The 21,189-nt window shown below is 39.2% G+C and overlaps 1 protein-coding gene across 1 annotated transcript in view; it reads left to right on the top strand.

Moving 5' to 3' along the window:
* The first annotated feature begins 9,482 nt into the window (after positions 1-9,482).
* Positions 9,483-21,189, top strand: part of CCDC83 (coiled-coil domain containing 83) — a 41,588-nt gene continuing 29,881 nt past the window's right edge. The window contains exons 1-2 of the mRNA XM_061202764.1: positions 9,483-9,577; positions 15,630-15,714. Of these exons, the coding sequence (XP_061058747.1) occupies positions 9,483-9,577; positions 15,630-15,714 (180 nt within the window). The remainder of the gene's footprint in view (positions 9,578-15,629; positions 15,715-21,189) is intronic.

Below are 21,189 nucleotides of genomic sequence, written 5' to 3'. Positions count from 1 at the left end.
CCACTTATATGGAATATCTAAAATAATCAAGCTCATAGGAGGGGGCAATGGGGAGCTGCTATTCAACAAAGTTTCATTTATGCCAGATGCATAAATTTTAGAGATCTGCTGTTAAATATAGTGCCTATAGCTAACAATATTGTATTATACACCTAAGATTTTGTTAAGAGGGCAGATCTCATGTGTTCTTACCACAATAATAAAAAAATCAAGGGGAAAACAATTATATAAATACAGTTCTTAAAAGGTGGAAATTATTATCTCTACTGCCCTATTCTCCAGATATGAGGTAGTGTTACTCCATGAGAGAGTGGCACGGACATACATACACCACCAAGTGTAAAATAGATCGCGAGTGGGAAGTAGCCGCATAGCACAGGGAGATCAGCTCGGTGCTTTGTGACCACCTAGAGGGGTGGGATAGGGAGGGTGGGAGGGAGGGAGATGCAAGAGGGAGGGGATATGGGGATGTATGTATACGTATAGCTGTTCACTTTGTTATACAGCAGAAACTAACACAACATTGTAAAGCAATTATACTCCAATAAAGATGTTAAAATAATAATAATTCCTTTCATATGTTTGCTGGAGGCAGAGCTTCATAGACTACTTCCTGGTGTGGAGGTGGGCATCTCACCTGAGTCATAGAAGGCTCCAGAGATTAGGCAAGCTGATAACTTGAGCCAGGAAGATGAGGTCATTCTTTTTGCCAGTCGCTGCAATCTGGCAAAAGGCAGATCCTGAGACATGTTTCTTGGACCAGAAACTAGACCTAAGGGAGAGGCTCTTAGGCAGAAAAATATTGGAACTGTGGTCAGTGGAGTTCATCCTGGAAACTGTCCCCATCCTGACTTCTCCCATCCTCCTCCACACTGTGGCCAGAGTGAACATTTGTTATTGTTCAGAGGACCCATCAGGATCTGCCCCTGCTTGCTTCTCCAGCCTCCCCTCTCGCTCCTTTCTTCTCTCTGGGACCCTGTGATCTAACCATTAGCAAATTTCTTTCAGCTCCATGAGAAACTCATCATGTTCATTTTGACCTCTAGGCCTTTGTACATGCCCATGCCTCTGTCCCAGCCTCTCTCACACCCTCCAAACTGACCCATTCCTGCTCATTGTCAAGACTCAGTTTAGACCTCACTTCCTCTAGGAATTTTTCCTTGACCCTCAAGGCTGCGCTCGGTTTTCCCTTAGCACTCTGCTTTTACCCCTTTTCCAGGGGTTATCCAGCTCTGTTGCAGTTGCCTATTCATTTGTCTGCCCCTCCCTCTTCCTAGACTGAAAGCTCCTTCAGGCAGAGACAGAATCTGTCCAACATCTGCCCTCATGAGATACCCCAAGTTAGAACTGCCCAGTCAACTTGCTCCTAAATTCCTGATGCATAGACACCGTGAGATCATAAGTGATTATTGTTGTCTTGAATCACTAAACGTTGGGGTAATTTGTCATATAGCGATGGACAGCTAATGCACTATCAAAGCTCAGCGGCTTAAAACAACCGGATCTCAGAATCTGTAGGTTAGTAATCAGTGATCTCTTGCTCCTTGTGGCATCAACTGAGATCAGCTCAGCAATACTCAGCTGATGGATGGGCTGGCTGGGAGGATCCAAGCTGGCTTTACTCACAGGCCTGGCACTTTGTGGGCTGGAAGGCAGGACTCAGTTGGTTAACCACAGAGCCTACACTTGGTCTCTCTAGCATGGTCGTCTCAAAGTACACTTTTTACGTGGCAGCTGGCCTCCCTCAGAGCAAGTATCCCAAAAGAACCTGGAAGAAGCTGCATGAGTTTTTATGACCTAGCCGTGGAAGTAACATAGAGTCATTTCTGCCATATTCTCTTGGTTGAAGCAGTCATAAGGACCACCCAGATTCAAGGAGAGGAAACAGAGACCCCATCTCTTGATGAGAGGAGTTGTCAAATAACTTTAGCTATTTTTTAAATTAACTTTTAAACATATAATTTATATACAATAGAATGTACCCATTTAAAGATAATTTGATGAGTTTTAACAAATACATACACCCTGTAACCACCACTGCTATCAAGTTATAGAACATTTCCTTCATCCTAAAAAGTTCCCTCCTGCCCCCTTGTAGTCAATCCCCTCATTCCCCCCATCAGCACTAGGCAACCAGTGATCTGCTTTCAGGATTTTCTAGAATTTCATGTGATATAGTATATAATTTCTCACACTCGGCTTTTTCACGTAGCTAAGTTCTTTTGAGACTCACCATGCTGTTGATAATGGGTCAAAACATAATCTCCTTTATGAGTTTGTCACCATGCCTGCTTAAAGGTGATGTAAACTTTTCCCCTGAAGAGAATATTTTACTTTATGACTTTTTTTTTTTGGCAAAACACCAATTTAACTGTTTCAAATTTGTCAGGAACAAAGTTTTTGGATAAGAAGTTATAGCAGGGCTTTTATATTTCTCAGAAGTAACTTTGTTGTCAGTAAAAGCTCTGATTTACTAGAAGTTTGAACTGGTTTACAAAGCCAGTGGGTTAATCACTAGCTTGTGTTCCTAAAAATTATTGTGAGATTTAATATTAATACATTTAGTTGATTGCCTTATGGTCTATTTGCAGAGGTAATGGAAATAGGTTTTAAAGTATAAAATGCTTAGCAACAGAACATACCAAACAAGTTCTTTGTGTTTTTGCCAAAATCAGACAACATATTTGGCTTTTTCTACCACAGAAACTCTCCTGCCTCTATTTCTGCCTCATTCAACATGGCAAGGCTAACAGAAAATCAAGGTCAAATGAGGAAACTCAGCAAATGGTTTTTATCTGGCTTCACTGTTTGACCACAAACTGGCAAACACCATAAGAAAAACTGCACAGGAGATAAATGATAGGGTAAAAGTACATTTTTGACCATGGGCCCAGGCTCTAGCAAAAGTCGCTGGCCTAAGATTTATAGAAAGTGATTTGGGAATGAATTCAAAGTACTGAAGAATCACAAAATTGTTTTTCCATTGAACAGCAATAAAAAAATCGCCATGCTTTAAAAAATTTGTGTGGTAGCTTTTTTTTGTCCCTCTTGCATCGAATTCTATTCAATAATTTTACCCCATATCCCCACCTGTTGTTATAATTGGCACTAAAGAAATATATAACACTAATAGAATAAAGGGCGGTTCGAATGAGGTAGGAGACATAAATGATCTCAAACTGGCTAGGTTTTGGATGACTTTCCATTGATGAGAAAAACTACCTTAACCAAAGGTAATTAATATTTTTATTCACTGCTTCAGTTCCCTTCCTTAAGTTCTTAATATGTATTAATGTAACAGCATTAATCATAAAACATATGAAAATGTATTTTTTTAAATCAAATTCAAGAATGCCAAACAGGAGACTTATGGAGGCCCAAGAGAGCGCCTCATTTTTGTCTTCTGGGGACAAAAGGATGAATAATTGACTCAACTAAGTGCTCTCAGGATGTAAGAAATTGTCTTGAGGCAGAGAATGAGAACGAACGCAGATGAGGAAAAGAGGAACGTTAGAGGTTGTAGGTGTGTGATATTTTTTCCCCCTGAATTAGGAGAGAGCTGCCAAAAGTGGAAAGAGAGGGAAAGACAAAATCTATATTGGTTTTCGTAAGGTTTAGAAGCAAAAAAGTAAAACGAGAAAGAAAACAAGCCGGCTCAAGGACTTTTAAAGCTGTAAGTTACCTTACAAGCATTTAGTCCAGGAGTTTGCACTTCCGTTTGGAGTTGCAAGAACTCTTACACAAAACAAAAGTAGACAGGAGAAAAGCTGCCCTGGTGGAAGGAGCGCGTAAGGGTGGCGAAGGCCCGCTGAATCCCGTCACGCGCACACATCCCAACATCGTAGGGTGCTACGCGCTGCTTGAAAACCACAGACCAGTCCTAACGTCTCATTTTACAGTGGAAGAAACAAGTGAGCCGCTTACGGTCACAACACAGAGCCCGGACGTCAAGCCTCTACACTTCTCACCACTTCCCAGTTTGCCTCTAGAGAGAGGCAAGGTGGGCGAGCGCGTCTTGTGGAGTCAGCTGGGTGGCTTGCGGCGGTGACAGCCCCGCGGGAAGAAGGTGGGAGGGCGCGGTACCCGCTGCTAGGGAGGCAGCGCGGGACCTCGGCCTGATTGTTCCCCTTGCTGCCACCAGGTGGCGCGCCTGGCCTGCCGCTCGCGGCTGTTTGGTGGTGGGCGGGGGAGGGCCTAGCTCGCCAGTCGCCTTGGAAACGGAGGGCGCCGCGGCGACGGCTGTGGAGTGAGTGGGCCTGGTCCGCCGGCCTGACGCGAGTGCTACCTCCGGGCCCGTTGCTGTGTATCCGCACCTGGAAGCCGTCGAGGGGAGGTCAGAAGGCTGCCTAGCCTCCTCGCTCGGCCCCGACTCCTTCCAGTCTGACACTTAAGACTTTACGAGCATCTCTGCCCCACCCCACCGGCCCTGCTGCTTACTCCGCCACAAAATGGTCTTGGGGTCCCAACCTTCTGGGGTCCCACGCCGGGCGAAGTTCAGGGCGGTTAGGAGCCGCTGAGAAGGATTCTCATAGGCCGACCCCTCCTTTTCACCCAGGAGACACAGAGGGAGGAAGAACTTTTGATCTGATCGGAATATTAACCCATCTCTTTTTCCGCCTTGCAATAGAACCCGTGGATACATTGCTTATTTGCCTTTCTAGATTTTCAGATCTGAATTTGATTCAGGTTTGCCCTCACAGTCTCTAGCACACAGTAGATGCTCAGTAAACTAATGCCTTCCATTTGTATGGGGCTTTATCACTTGACAATTTACCCAAAGCATGAGAGCCTCATTAATAACTCCGACAGGAAGTAGGAAAGATGGACGAGAAACTGAGGGTCAGAGGGGGTTAGAGACCTGTCCGTGGTTATAAAACTCACCGGTGGAGGAGCTAGGTCTAGACTCATCTTCTTAGTGCGCTTCTCACTGAATTCCCAGTCTGGTGAATGCCTTTAGAATGAGTACCCCACAAACCCTCGAACCCTTCTCCGTACCAGCACAGAACCCCTCCCACTGCAGGTACCTTATAAGTGCTCCGTGTGGGCTTGATGGCCTTTCACCCTCACCCATCCAATCCATAGGCTGTTTCGGTTTTTTGCCCTGGCTGCTGGCAGCATCCTTCTAAACAGGACACTTGGTTTCTTTCTTTTATTAATTTGCCAGATTTGTATAGCGGCTTTTTTGTTTCCTCATTCCCCTTCTTACCCCATCATTCTCTGCTGGGCGGAGAGACTTGAGGAAACGGTTGGGAGGTGGGAGAAGATGTCCCATCTGAGGGGGAAGAAAAGGTTTCTGTGAAGGCAGAGAAGGAAAATAATAAGACTGGGTGTTTATCAGTGTGTGTAATAATTGCTCCTGGATTTCCTTTCCACCAGCCCCAAGACCCAGCCCCAGCTGGTCGTCTTTATTCACCGCTGCTCTTTGAAGGAGAGAAGGCTTTTTGTTTTCCTCCACCATCAGAGTGTAAAAGTACTGCATGTATTTCCATTATCCGTACAATATTCTCTTCACAGTTATGTTTCTTTTCTTTTTTAACACTTCTAAAATTGAAGGACAGTAGGAGTTGAAAAAAATGTGGTTCCGGTTGCTAGAAAAGTTAGTATAATATACTGCATTTCCAACTATTTGTTATTAGCAATTCTGGATCAAAAGACACCAATTTTTAAGCTAAGAATCCAATATAATTTGAGATCTGTAGTTCAAAAATGTGCCACTAACCAAAGGATTTGTATTGGTAAAGAAAATACATGCTAATGTAATGCACATTGTCAGTTGTGCAAGTGAAAGTTGAAAATGTCATCCATCTAGATATTTTTAAATACCTTGATTTGAATGTAGAGTTATTTAACATATCTCCAAACTGGCTCTATCTTACATTTTAAAGCTGTTTGGGGCCATATATACATAATCTATACAAAAAGAGATGGGTCTGAAATTTTGTAAAACTAACTGTTAGGTGATATCACTACTAAGAGGCTTTAAATGCATTCAGGTTTTTTTTGGTTTTTGTTTTTGTTTTTTTTAACATGTGCTGGAGAGCATTTCTAAAATGTTTTCAATTGTATTGAAAATGTGTTCTAGCTGAATTGAGAATTTGATTTTAAAAGTTATTTTACTTTCCAAATTCAGGGTATATACAACGTTATGAGCAAATAAATAGGGCCACTAGGAAAGAAAGTAAGCACGCACTATTTGCCAGTCAGTCATTCACATCAGACATTTATTGAACATCTAGTTTGTGCCGATGGGAGATGCTGACCTATGTGCCAACATCTGTGTTTGAATTCCCAAAGATATGAGTTGCTGAAGTAGTTACTATTCAGTATTTAAGGAGTTATGTTTTGTTGAAGATGAGTGCCTTGATAGTTAGATGTGTGCCTTTTAAGTTAGATTGCTCTTTAACAAAGGCTCTTGGAAGTACTGCATTATTATTGTTGTCATTGTTAGATTTACATAATGTTATAGCTTGTTAATGGCAAAGCCTTGACTAGACTTTAAGACTTCCGGCACCCATATAGAGACCTTTTAACTAAATCATGCTGTCAACCCCTGATGGAATCTTGTTCAGAACTTTTGTCATTACTAATGCTATTAAGTAAACATCTTCCATTGTAATCTACATTTATATAAAACATTAGCTAACAAACATCAGGATCCATTTCAAACGCCTGGAAAGGTATTAGGGCAGAACTGCCATCCCTCCCAGCCTCCACCAAATTTGAAAGGAGTCATTAGGAGGCTTCTGGATATTCATGGCTCCACAAAGTCATGAAAAAAGTCATTAGGAGCTTTCTAGGTATTGAGCCAGGATCCTGAGACTGTGCAGGAAGGGACACACTCCTTGTTTTTTGGGTAATTTTGCAAAGTCAAGTAAAGCATTATGGGATAACAGCTCATTTGAAGAAGATGGCTACTATATGTCCCTTTTTACTAAACAGACTTCTTACTTTTCACTGAGAAGCATTTGGGGAATATTTTTTGAAACATTTTCTGACAGAAAATGATTATGAAATAGTCTCTGAAAAGGCTGGATACCTGAGTCCTTCAAACCCACCCTCCTCACCTGCCCTCACTATATAGTGTGTGTTATTGTGTTTATTAAAATCCCCGTTGTTTGTAGTACATTATCTAATGCAAAAGTACATTTTGAGGTAATGTCATTAGCTCATTGCAAAAAGGCAGCTATTAAGCAGGCAATCCAATTGGCTTACTAATTTTCTGTAAAGTGCATGAAACAATGAATCTTAATATAGTTTATGCACAAATCATTTGTGCTTAATGGATCTACATTTTCACTCATATTTTATTAAAATCCTTTGCCGTGAGTTTCAGTTAGGTAACTGATTGTACATTGGTCAGAGAGTTGAAAACATTAGAGCCAGGTAACTGAAGTAATTGAGCAAGATGAGATCATTTTTCCTCCAGCACCAGATGGGTACCATAGGGGGGAACCGTAACTCTTGATCTCTTCCATATGACTCAGAAAGAAAATTAGAAATTAATGTTGTTTTAGCTTTTAAATAAAATATTTTATAGTAAAAGTTTTTGTTAAATACTGTTATTATAAAATGAAACACTTGACAGCATGCTATGTTTTTGTGCAACAGTCAAGTTAAACATTCTAATTCTAAAATAGAAAATAATATAAAAATTCAATTCTGCATCTGAAACAAAAGAAAGCAAATATTTTTCCTAGCTGATAAGTTTCTGTGACCTGTGATGGTATAATGAAACATTTTGGTATGCAGCTTATAGAATTGTTCTCAATACTTTCATATCTGAGAAGATATCACTTAATATATTACCGTGTCTTAATATATTAAATCTTTTTGATGTGTCACCTTTGTGATTTTCAGTTAAAAAGTACTGTAGTATATTTGCATGCATAAATACTAGAATCTATTAGGATGCAGAGATGAACATGCTTGGCTAGAAAAGAAAAGTCTCAGCCACAAAGACTGAGCCTTGCTGGAGGTCTGGTTATGTAAGCAGCATGTCTGCAGGGGAAAAGTATGTTTTCATTTCAGAGAGTTTCTCCACTTTGGATCTGAATGACCTATGTAGATTGCCTATTCAGTGATCCAAATCAATGATGAAGGCTGACAGTAGCAAGCCACATGGATTAGTTTTTACATCTCTCATCATACTTGGCAGCAGGCAGACATCCTCTGCTTTAGTTACCTGAAATTTAAAGAAGCATAATCTAGAGCCATAACTAAAGGGGCAGAATACTTATTAAGCTCTTTCTATATGTCAGACACTATGCTAGGTGCTTTAAATATTAACTTATTTAATCCTTACTACAGCGTTTAGAATAAGATTTTTGTTCTCACTTTAGGAATGATGGAACTGAAGCTCAAAAAGATTCAGTAGCCTACTCAAAGTCACACAGGTAAAAGATGGTGGATCTAGGATTAAAATATGTCTGCCTGATTCATCCACCCGTCCATTCATTCATTTGACAAGGACTGCATCTACTGTGCTAGGTAGGGAAATACAGTAATGCACAAGAATTACACCATCCCCACCCTCATGGAGTTTCCAGCCATTTTAACAAATAATTACAAAGGTTATGTTCTTTCTACCACACCCAGCTACTAACACACTGATTGAAGGTTAGGCACTTATTTTCTTGAGATTAATAAAAATCAAAAGATAAAAATCTGTCAAGGAAGACTATGATCTTAAAAGATGTGCATTAGTATCCATTACCAAATCCACAAAGTTATTTCTGCTCACCATAAAAATCTAAGAACCTTGGGCCTGATTTTCTCATTTAAAAAATATTAGTTTTGATAGTTTTTATTATTAGTTACAAAAGCAATTAATAGCTGATGAACAGTTACTGTTAATGGTAACACATTATTGTTATCATTCTTCTTCTTATTTTGCATTTGTAAACCTCTTAACCATTTAAAAAACACTGTAATGTGTCCTTTTATTTGTTCTTTATAACAATCCTGGCCACACCTAATTCTTTTGGATCCCGGTTCTAATTCTTTTGGAGCCTAGTCTCTTGGTGCTCGTAGAAAGTTGTGCTTTTGTTTTGTCTTACTTTTTAAAAACTAAAAGACATATATCGAGCTGCTGTTACATGTGGTGCACTCTACCAAACATTGTGGAGACATTAAATGATTGCAAAAGTGTAGCCCTTGCTCTTAAAGAAGCTTGACAGGGGCAGCAGTTGTTGATGGATAATATAAGAGAGTGAGTCTCAGACAGTTTTGGGTGGGGGAATGCTGCACCTGGGCTAAGCATGGAACTCACCAGACCCAAGAATCCAGTTGACTGATGAGGTCCCAGCATTGTGGTAGATGTTAGCTCTGGGGACGTGGAAGCAATCTGGATGGAAGAGCCAGTTTTAAATTAAGTCCCAGCAGTGCTTTATCTCGTAAACACAAGTAGAGGGACAAAGAATTTATTTATTCTTCCTATGTCTCTTTTTTTAAACAGGTATTCTTCTTTCTAGCTAAGCAACACAATGGAAAATACGTCGAAAACAAATAAAAAGGATATTCAAGACGGACCGCCAAAAGAAGTCAAATTGCCTATCGGTGAAGCACTTCTCGACTATCAGTAAGCTTAGATTATGAAATCCCAAAGTTCCCATACATAAGTGGCAATCATTGCTGCTAAGACTCATATGACTCCAATGGAAAATGAAGTGCTCAAAAGGTATCAAAGAAGCTGCACTGGAGGTGGATTGGAGGCATAATTGCACTCTTGTGCTATGTGCATATTTTTTAAAGTTTTTGCACGTTGTCTATAAAGCCAAGCAGTAGCTATGAAACAGCATTCATAAATGGGTTTTGGCTCCCTCCCTCCCTTCATTGTATTATTGGTCACTCATCCACATATACACAAAAGCTTGCAGGCTTACCTCTTCAAATACAGCATAGGTTAGTGTACATTTATAGAAGAGTAAAAGAGGACATTTCTTTATTTTTTTATTTCTAGACATTCCAATTTGCATTATCCCCAAATGCCTGTAGATCAAATCCAAGTGATTTAGAGATAATTATTTTTAATAAGAATATTTCTTAATGTCTCTGTCCCAGGAGAGGGAGACAAAAGTAGGGGTGATACATATCCTGTATTTATGTTTTATCCAACTATCGGAGAGGAAGCCCCTTGAGAGCTTTTGAACCTCAACTTTGGGCCCAGGGTAGGTGTTTTAATGTGTAACGCTTAGGGAGTGAGTGAATAAGTGTCAGTCTTTTTTCAAATAAGAATGTACTTCATGCATATTGAACAAGTATTTGAGTGTTTACCAAATACAAGGCAAGTGCTGGGCACTGTAGGACACAGTGAACAGGGCCACATGGTCCCTGCCCTAATGAAGCATGGGAGATGGACATTAAATACCTAGTCCAGTCTTTTTTAAAAATTACACAACTCTAAACAAGATTCTATGAAAGAAAAGTGTAGGGTGCTGGGTAATGGTATAACTGAAGGACTTGAAATAGATCAGGAAAAGCTTGTTTGAGGAAGCGATGTTGAGCTAATCTCTGAAAGAGGAACAGGTGTTAAGGAGACATAGAGTGATGGACAGAAGACTTATGGAAAAGAGGCTGGGGTGAGGAAGAGCTTATCACAGTCTAGGAAGTGAGAAATGGCAGAGTGAGGGAGAGAGGGCAGAGCGGACTCTGGGGGTTTAGGCAAGGGTCAGATAAGCAGACCCCTGTGGAACCCTTGGGCTTTGGAAATGGAAAGCCATTTATTGGAGGGCAACAAGGTTGAAAGTCAGGAGTCCACACTGCTGGTGACTAGGCCTTTGTTTAAGAGAATTGTTTTTAACAACATTCAGGGAAAATCTATCTCCTTCTTGCAAGACTCCAAATCTGTTCATATGTTCTTTTTAGAAGATAGTGAGTGAAAGGGTCAGAACACTGAGAGAGAAACATCCATGGGAAGGGACTTTTAACGAAGTTCCCTTTATTTTCTAGATAACAATTAAGTGATGACCAGATTGTACCTGCACTCATTTCTCAGCATAACTGAAAACTTCGCTCATCTTGTCTTAGCAGAGGTGGACAAAGTCCAGCTCTGTGATTACAATCTGGTCTCTAATCTGCTGCCACGGCTCACAGTGATGACATCCAATTACAGCTCCTTCTCTGTCTTCTGGGTCAACCAGAGGGCAGTCTTTCTCCTCTTTAACAGAGGTCTACAAAGAGGCACACGTTTAAAAATTCTCATGATCTAGTGAGAGACACAAGTTGAACATTCCCATGCTTTTGTTCTCTTTCCTTTGTTAAAACTAAATAAATAATCTCATGGACTGGAATAGCCTAGGCCTTACTGTGCTCTTCTGGTGACGCTTTACTCATTCCGTGTGTTCCGAGGTGACAGGACTTTTGTCACATGACAAATAACCAGGACACCTCCCTCCACCATCTGAGGAAGGATTATCCAAGGGTCCCCTGGCAGCATCTTATATTTTCTCTTATACAATCTCAGCTCCTGACAAAGAGCTGAGGGCACACAGTAGGTAGTCTATTCCAAACAGTTAACTTTAAAAAAAATCTGTCTCAAGAAAATAAAGTCATGAACCTATATGGTTGTTTGCGAAGAGCTGAGACTGCCAATGTTGAACCTATAAAGTGATCACCTCTTAGTGTCCCCCACCCCTTACCCTCAGGGATTACGCTCCAAGACTCCCAGTGGATGCCTGAAATCACAGATAGTACCGAACCCTTGATATACTATGTTTTTTCCTTTACATGTATACCTATGATAAAGTTTAATTTATAAATTAGGCACAGCAAGAGATTAACAATAATAAGTAATAATACAATAGAACAATTATAACAATATACTGTATTAAAAGTTATGTGAATATGGTCTTTCCCTCTCTCAAAATATCTTATTACATAATGCTAAATCTATGAAGTGATCATCTCTAGGTAATGGTGGTTTTTATTTTTTCCTTTATACTTATTCCCCCCAAACCCAGTTTTCTACAATGAGTATGGACATAGATATAGAAATAGGTGTGGATATAGTTGTGGGTTTAAAAAGTAGATAAAATTATAGATTCTTTTTTGGAATCCAAATTTGTTTTCTTTTCAGAATTTTCAATGAAATTGCATGGAAGAAGGAAGTTGACACATTACTATGTTGACGCAAATACTCAATAAACAACCTGTAATAAAAACAGAAAAGAGTTTTATTCAAGCCAAACTGAGGACTATAGCCCAGGAGACACAGATTCAAGAAGCACTTGAATTGTGTTCCACTGACTATGAAATGGGGAGGCTAATATAGGCAAAAAACCACAGTTACACGTTGTTTGTCAAGAATTAGGATTGGAGCTGGCAAGAAGTAAGGGTGCTTGTTAAGCAAGGATTGGTTGGGGTCCAAAATCATCACATAGTTATAAGGGGAGACCTTGAGACCATAAGGTTGCAGCTGGCAGCCGCTGGCAGATACTGTTTTGAAAACGTCTGGTGGTGTCTTTGAGTTTGATACAGTTCAGAAAATTCAGGTTGTCAGTGATGCAGGAATGTATGTGAAACCACATCCACCATGACCACCCAACTCCGTTTTGAATGCCTGAACCGCGGTTACTCCATTTTGATTTTTAGATGCATTCTTTTCTGTCATGGTTAAAGCAGATGTACAATGCATGTTTGACAGGCCACAGGCTGTTCTAGTTAGCATAAAATTCAAGCCAAATCATGTATAAGCCAGGATGACTTCCCCATACCTCAATATGTGAACATTTCTTCCATCAACTAACATTTTAATAAGGAGGGAAGGGGCAAGGTGACACATTGCATTACTATTAATTTCATATCGCTGTTCTTTAGAACAGTGTGACACCCTTTTCAAAGCACTTTATTGTATATTACCTCATTGGTTTATCATCCCATTTGCGTCAGCATTTAGTGTGACGTGTGGGTTACTAGGGCACTGAATAGATAAGGGAGATGTGAAAAGGAAAAATTATATGGAGAACAAAGAGCCTCGAATCCCCACAGTGGCTAATGGTGTGGAGCTCTGAGGCTCAGCTTCATCTGTTTCCTGGTAAATCCATCTCTGAGGCCTGAGGAGGCTGAAGTGAATTCCAAGGGGAGGCTAGGTGAAGTTACACCTGCAACTACCATATGCTCCAGAGGGGGCCTGATGAAGCAGCCAAAACCTTTAGGGCCTCTCAGAATCCACCCCACCCCCAGGCTTGCTGATGCCACTCGGACCTTTCTGAACTGCTCCCTGCGAAGAAACACAAGACAAAGCCGTAGGCTGCTTGCTTCTAACTTCTCAGAGGGGAAAGGGTGGCGGCCTGAGTGTAGGATTGCCAGACCTAGCAAATAAAAATACAGGATGCCCAATTTAATTTGAATTTTGGATAAACAACAAATGATTTTTTAGTATAAGTGTGTCCCCTGCAGTAGCTGGGCCTGAGACTGGATGTAGTCTCCAGCCCAGTCTTTGCACACTTAGTCATCCATCACCAAGGCAGGCTCTCGGCTGAAGCCAGGGAGTCAGTCTGTGAACCAGCCTGTTCAAAGATTCAGTTTCAACCAGTGGAGACCACACACTTGTGATTCATTTATCTGCTTCCCCCAACCCATGCAGAAAATTAGGATCACCGTATTTATAATTACAGAAATTATGTAAGTAATTAGCATGCATTTGCATAGGCTCTTTTCAGATAATTTTCATTTATAACATTTTTATTTTTCCCCTTAAAACTGGGAGGTAGAGAAGGCATTCCTTCAAATTTGTACACATCTAAGCTTTATTCAGGTAAGAAGTAAAAGATGGTTTATCCTTACCTATAGTCTTATTTCTTACCATTGTTGGAGACCACCCTATCTTTAGAGGTCCATTCCATTTACTAGCCTTCTCATACCTGGTCATTTCCCCCACAGCATTTATCACAGTGTGTAAGTAATATTTTCGTGTGTTTTTTTCTTTAATGGTTAGTAAAACATAAGCTCTTTGAGGGCAAGGGCCATGAAGATCTTGTTTGTCATTATCTCTAAACTGCCTAAAACAATGCTGGTCAAAGTGAGAGAGTGGCATGGACAAATATACACTACCAAACGTAAAATAGATAGCTAGTGGGAAGCAGCCGCATAGCACAGGGAGATCAGCTCTGTGTTTTGTGACCACCTAGAGCGGTGGGATAGGGAGGGTGGGAGGGAGGGAGATGCAAGACGGAAGAGATATGGGGACATATGTATATGTATAACTGATTCACTTTGTTATAAAGCAGAAACTAACACACCATTGTAAAGCAATTATACTCCAATAAAGATGTTAAAAAAAAAACAAAAACAAAACAATGCTGGGCACATAGCAGCCGCTCGTTAGACCTACGGTGTGTGTCTGATGCGTGAAAGGGAACTCGGATCAACTGCAGAATTTTGGAACCAAGAAGGAACCACAGGGTTCATCTCCTTTAATTCTCTTAGTTACAGAAGAATAAACCAAGGCCTAGAATGGTTGAGTCCTTAGGTGGAGAGCCAGGCCTAAAACCCAAGTTCCATAGTATCCAAACAGAGCTTTTTGCCACTAAAGGACTTGCTCACTTTTTTTTATGTTTTGTTTTTTTCTTCATTTGGAAAGAAGGAGCCTTATTTTTCTCTCTACTAAGTTTACAATATCACGAATATAAATATTTTGGGGGAAGGACTGAGGATGTAAGATTCAAATTCAACTGAAATTTGCTAAGCACTTACTCTATACTAGAAACATTCACATATGATTTCTTATTTTAATCCTTATAAAAATACATAAAGCTGGGTATTGTTATCTCTCCCTTGATGGCTTGGAAATTGAGGTTCAGAGAATTGACTTGTCTGAGGTCATGTAGGTAAGAAGTGATAGGGACAAGATCGAAAACCAGAGTTTCTCATTCTTTAACCACTCCTCTGTTCACTGTACCACAGAAGTGCTATATTTTTGTTTTGTTTTTTTAATTGAGGCAAGGGGTTTACATGGAGCTATTTGTGTTCCTTTATTTTGGTCTCAGATTTAAAGTTGAAAGGTTTATTAGGTAATAGAGATACACTTAACACTTCAAACAGCTATCAATTGCCTATACCAAAGTCTTTCTGTACTTTTCTTTCTTTCATACCTAACAGACATTCAACAAATACTTGTTGGGTGTTAAAGAAATGTATTTGTGTCAAGAAAGAAGCTTTGAAAAAAAAAAAGAAAGAAGCTTTTACTATTTATAGAAGAGATGGTATACTAATGAACTTGAACCTGTAGGTCAGCCTGGTTTACCTTACTGTTTCAAGAAGCTGTGCTTGCCCCTGTAAATTCTTTGTTTTGTCATTTTTATATGAATGTTTTTGGAATTCTAGAAAACATGTTTTCTGGATGCCCTTTCCCTTTAAGCTGAATTATTTATAATGAGAAAGTATAAAAATTATAACTATGAAATACAAATGGGGATTTTTTTAAAACTTGAAGTTATCTCTCTAATACATATTTTAGTGAGTAAAATATACTCAGAAACACAAAATCACTTAAGATTCTTATCCCTAAATGGGTCTTTATAATATGTTTAATACTTTATTTCAATTCAAATTAATTTAGATTAATTTTTAAATTTTATCTATTAGTTTTTCCTAAGGCAAATAATCGTAATACAGCTTGTCTTTATTATCAGCTGTCAAATAAAGGAAAATGCAGTAGAACGATTCATGGCTCAAATAAAGAAAATTAGAGAAAAGAACCAAAAGTATCATGAAAGAGTGAGTATAAAATTTAAAGCCAATATCTCGTCATTAAACATTTACACAAATGCTTTAAAAAATTGTGAGTTATGACGAAATGAACTCTAGGAAATTATCTTCTTTAGCGCTTGGAGTTGATAAATTTACACTATATTTAAATATTTTTGTACATGGGAGACAAGAGGATACTGCTGTTCTTATTATATTAATTATAATGTCAAAGGAAGTCAGCTTGAATTGTGTTATTTAGATTATGCGGACACTGAATCTTATGTTGAAAATTTTAAAGCTCTGCAACCACATTTATCTTTTAATTTCTTATTTAACCAAACTATAAAACATTGGTTCTCTATTTTAAATTTCTGTATCTGTTTTCCTTTAGATTTTCAGAGTGTGTGCATATGTAAATATTATCTGAAAAGTACAATCTCGGTTGTTAAAATGACTAATTTATTGTTTAAGTGATTTATTTTTATGAAATTAGAATAAAACGACTATCAAAGGGGTGCTGTATATGACTGTCAGGACCAACAGAAACAAAGTTGGGAAGCAGTAAATGATAATGCATACAACTTAGCCCTTAAGGGGTCTCATGAGTGAGGAAATACTGAGGGTGTCCTCTATTAAAACATTTATTTTATATGTACCCTGAAATTTCCACACCTGTTTTATTTGGCTTTTGTCTAAAAGACTATATCTACAAATTTTAACAGAATTTGGGTCAGAGACCTAAATTTGCATCCTGACTGTACAACTTACTGCTGATGTCACTTTGGCCAAACTGGTGTAAGCCTCAATTTCCCCCTTGTAAAATGAGGATTCCTGTCTTCCTTATAGGGTGAATTTGTTCATTTGTTCAGCAAATATGTATTGGGCAAGACAAGCCCGGGTGGTGATATAACTGTGACCCTGACATTGTCATGATTCTGAAGAATCAGTCACTTGCAATAGGACCTAAGAAACTGAAGTCTGTGGATGAGAGTGGAAAGGGGAAGTCTGGCTTAGGCACTTGGAGGCAGGTTCCACATGATGTGATTCCAGAGCACATGAGAGTGAGCCGCCATCAAGGGGCCAATGCACATCCCCTAGTGGTCAGCATGGGAACTCCCAGGCCAGCTTTGGGATTTCCATTTGGTTGTGGAAAGGACAACAGATCAGGACTGAGGAATCACTTTCCCATAACCCATCAGCTGGAGCCAGAAACAAAGTTCTTGTTTCCATGAGGATTAGCTCAAGAATGCGATAGGTCTAAGTCTGCTCTTGGAGTCATTAGTGGACCCAGCAGTGAGGAGCATGGTAATGCAGACTCTAGCTCAGCTGTATGTATCTATTTCTTTCCATTTATGCTGCTATTGCCACAGTTTAAGCCACCATCATCTCTTACCCATCCTTCCTCTAACCAGTACATTTTCCACAGTGCAACCAGAATTAACCTTGGAATACGGTAAACTTTTCAGTGCTTAAAACCCTGCAGTGGCTTCCTACTGCACAGAAAGTAAAATCCATAGTCCTTCCTAAAGTCTTCAAGGCCCTGCAAAAGCTGACCTCTGCTCACCTCTCCAATCTTGTCTCCAGCCGCCCCACCCTTTGCTTACCCCTGCTTCTTTTAAATATTAGAAAACCCAGTCTTTTTCTTACTATGGTACCTTTACAACAAAAAGGCTGTTTCCTCTTCCCGAAATGCTCTTCTCTTGGCTAGCCCCTTTGCATTCCCCCCATCTGAGCTAGGATGTTGTGTAAAAATATTTCTCCATTATTCAGTTGAAAGCCCTTTAGGCAACAGCAATCAAATCTTATCTTTGTTTCTCCAGAAAGGCCCAGCATGAGTAGATGTTCAATAAATATTTGTTGAGTTGATTCACACAAACACCAGTGGGAGGAAAAAAATTTGAGGTCACAGATATTTAAGTTGCTAAGCTAAATGTGACTCATTAGCAAGATATATTTTTCTCTTCAGTTATGTCGAAATCGGAAATGCCCCTCTTCCTTCCTACCCATCATCTCTTCCTATGTGTTTAGTTCTGTTTAGATGATCACCTCACTTATTATCTTTCTTTCTCTGTTTGCATTCATTGCTCCACTACATCATTAGGTATTTCATAGTTCAGTGTGTCCACATCCTTACTTCCCAACACATACTTTCACTCCTGCTATTCCCCTACAACCGCTCTAGCAAAAGTTAATGACCAGTTAGCCAGGTTCAATGGACTCTTTGTAGTCCTTTCTTTACCCCTCACTCCTTCAGCAGTCACTCCTGTCATCTTGAAACTCTTTTTCCTTTGGGTTCCAGGATATCACTCTTAAATTTCCTTCTACTTCTCTGACCATTTCTTCTTGGTTTTCATTGTTTTTTTCCTAGAACCACCCTTTAATTAGGGTATTTATCAAGGTTCTGATCTCAATCCTTCTCTTTCACTCTAAACTCTCTCTGGATCATCTTATTTAACATCATGGCTTCAAATGCCATCTTCATGGTGGTACTTCTCATATGTATATGTGACAGAATTCATAATGCTATTGAAAGGGTTCCTGACCCAATTCCAACTTGTATGTGTGGAGGCTTCCTCTCACCAGCAAGCGAATCTCAGACACAAACAGCGTGTCTGAGAGTTCAGCTCAATTCTGCCACTACCTACCAGGAGATAGAATCGGATTCCACAGGTAAAGGGCTCAGTCCCACAAGACCACCCTCCACTTCAGACGCCAGCTGCAAGTCCAGGTTGTTATTTGTGCTTCTGACCAACTGGCTATAAATCAGAGGCTCGCACAACCCCCTCCTCAGGTTCAATTAATTTGCTAGAATGGCTCACAGAACTCAGGAAAACCCATTTACTCACTAGATTACTGATTTATCATAAAAAGGATATTAAAGGATATGAATCAAAATCAACAGCCAGATGAAGAGATACATAGAGCAAAGTCCTGAACAAAGGAGCTTCTGTCCTTATGAAGCTTGGGGCCTAGCACAGTGGCACATGGAAGCTCTCTCAAAAAGGACCGAAAGACGCTCCTTTTTCCGGTTTTAATGGAGGCTTCATTACATAATCATGATTGACTGAATCATTGGCCAATAGCGGCTGACTCAACCTCAAGTCCCTCTCCCTTCCCCGGAAATCAGGGGGAGGGAATGAAAGTTCCAACCCTCTAATGACTTGGTTGGTTCTCCTGGCAACCAGGCCCCTTCCCTCTCTCCCCACCTGTGGGATTCAAAAGTCACTTTCATTAACATAAACCCAATTGTGATGGCAGAAATTCCAAGGGTTTTGGGCACTGTGGACCAGGAACTATGGGTGAAAACCAAATATAGCTAAGAAATATGTTTTAGTCATCTGAATGACCAAATAAATATATTTTTATAGATTACAATATCACAACTATACACTAAAAAAAAAAAACATGTAAAAACTGGTGAAATCCAAATAAAGTCTCTAGTTCAGTTAATAACATTGTACCAATGTCAATTTCCTGGTTTTGATACTGTGCTATCATTAGATAAGATGTTATCATTGGGGAAAGCTGGGTGAATAGTAGATGGGAACTGTGTGTCCTATTTTGGCAACTTCTATTCTTGTTCTTGTGAGTCTTAAAAAGTTAAAAAAAAAAGGCCATGAGATGGCCTTATAACAAAACAAAATTAATCCTTTCTTTGTAGCTTAATTACTAAATTTCCTTTCTTCTATTTTATAATGTGATAATTATTCTTACCTCAAATAATAAATGTACTTCACTTCGTAAGATAAATGTCATTTTTTAGCATATTGGTGGATATATTTAAATAAATTTTATTTTGGTATGTAGCTCAAAATAATTTTTCAGACATAGTGAATCTTATTGTCAGACACATTTCCTTTCTATCTGAAATTCATACAGGATTTGGGAAGTTTAATATAGATGTTATTAAATTTATATATATGCCCTATACATGCATGTGGCCTTTTAGATTCCCAGGAATATGTCAGAGCTTTCAAAGCTCTCTATGGACATCTCATCTGCAGCTTTCTTTTAAAGTATTTTTGTCAACCTGTTGTTTACCTCAACTTTTATTACCGCCTCAGGGAGCTGTAATGTTCAACAATTGTTGATTGTTTTTGAAAAACATCTGCCTCTGATTGTTTTTGACCAACATCAATCTGGGAAAAGGCTGGTCACACATTGGGTAAGCTCTGACTCAGGTCAAATAAAGACAAGGTTTCCCAGTGGGATTTTCCAGGGAATTACCAGATAGGTCAAATAATGACTGTTATTTGGGAACTGGGCTTTGGAAGAGTTCTGTTCCCCTCACTTCTCTCCATGACCCTCAACCCCAGGCTGCTAAGTTGCTGGTTTTTACCATTAACTGTGGGGCTTTTGGTTTTTAGAGCAAGCTAAAATGCCATAAATCTCACTGTCCTTACCAAGATTCAACCATTTTTCTTGAATAAACACTCCCTGGAAGTTACTGCAAAGCCTTTAATTTCAAGAGTTCTGAAAAGTTGATTTTGACAATTTTTGCCAATTTTTTCTCATTGCTTTTATGAAGGAGAGGATTTTCAGAAGTCTTACTCCACCATTCCTGCTTACATCACGCCCAATAAGATTCTACACAGAAGGAAAGAGATTCAGTTTTCAGATATATCATATTATGAACCCTTCAGTACTAAAAATTCTTCAGAGACAGAATTATGATACTTTAGAATATTACAAACAAAAGATAAGAGAAGTTAAACCACCGAATTTTGAATATCATATCTTTTTAATCTTTATTTCCATTTTTTTAAATCACTCAAAGCCTGTCCAGTCCCAGTCTTTTTTTTTTTTTTTTTTTTTTTGCCTATATTTCTCAATACTGGGCATCATCATAAAGTTAATTGTTGTTTTCTTTCAGCTTATCAAAGTTTTAAATTAAAATTCTAATGCACTGAAATGGCAATAATGTCACGCAGCCTGTGGAATCACTTAAAGAGCACTAAGGTTACATAATCCTGTCCAGGGAGTTTATTAAACTAGAAATCAAAATTTTCAGCCCTCAACTTTAAAGTTTGTTGGATTAAGTATTAAAGAATTGAGTTTTAGTAGGCCGTAGTACTATCAATAAATCACAGATATTTGGATTACCTGAAAGAAGTTTGCTACCCGAACTGTGGGTTGTGGGCCAGCAGGCTTGGCATCACCTGGAGCTTATCAGAAGTGCAGAATTGCAGGCTTCATACCAAACTTACTGAACCAGAATCTGCATTTTAACAAGGTCCCCAAGTGTTGGGTATACACATTGAAGTCTGAGAAGCACTGGCCCAGAGAATCAAATTTGGGAAAGAAAATACTCTTACAGTAGAGTATCCATGTAGGTTAAGAGGATAAAAGACATGAATATCAGAAATAAAATATAATGTTGAAAAAGCTATACTAAAGAGAATGTTAAATTATAGGAAAAATAATTTTTAAAAGAAGTATTAGAATATTTTAAGTATATGCATTTTATTAGGTTTAAGAAATTGAAGGAGAGACACCAGGGAA

This window comes from Eubalaena glacialis, chromosome 10 (genome assembly GCF_028564815.1).
Source record: "Eubalaena glacialis isolate mEubGla1 chromosome 10, mEubGla1.1.hap2.+ XY, whole genome shotgun sequence".
Lineage (NCBI taxonomy): Eukaryota > Metazoa > Chordata > Mammalia > Artiodactyla > Balaenidae > Eubalaena > Eubalaena glacialis.
The sequence above is the reverse complement of the archived record's forward strand: the minus strand, read 5'-3'. Positions and strand labels throughout refer to the sequence as shown.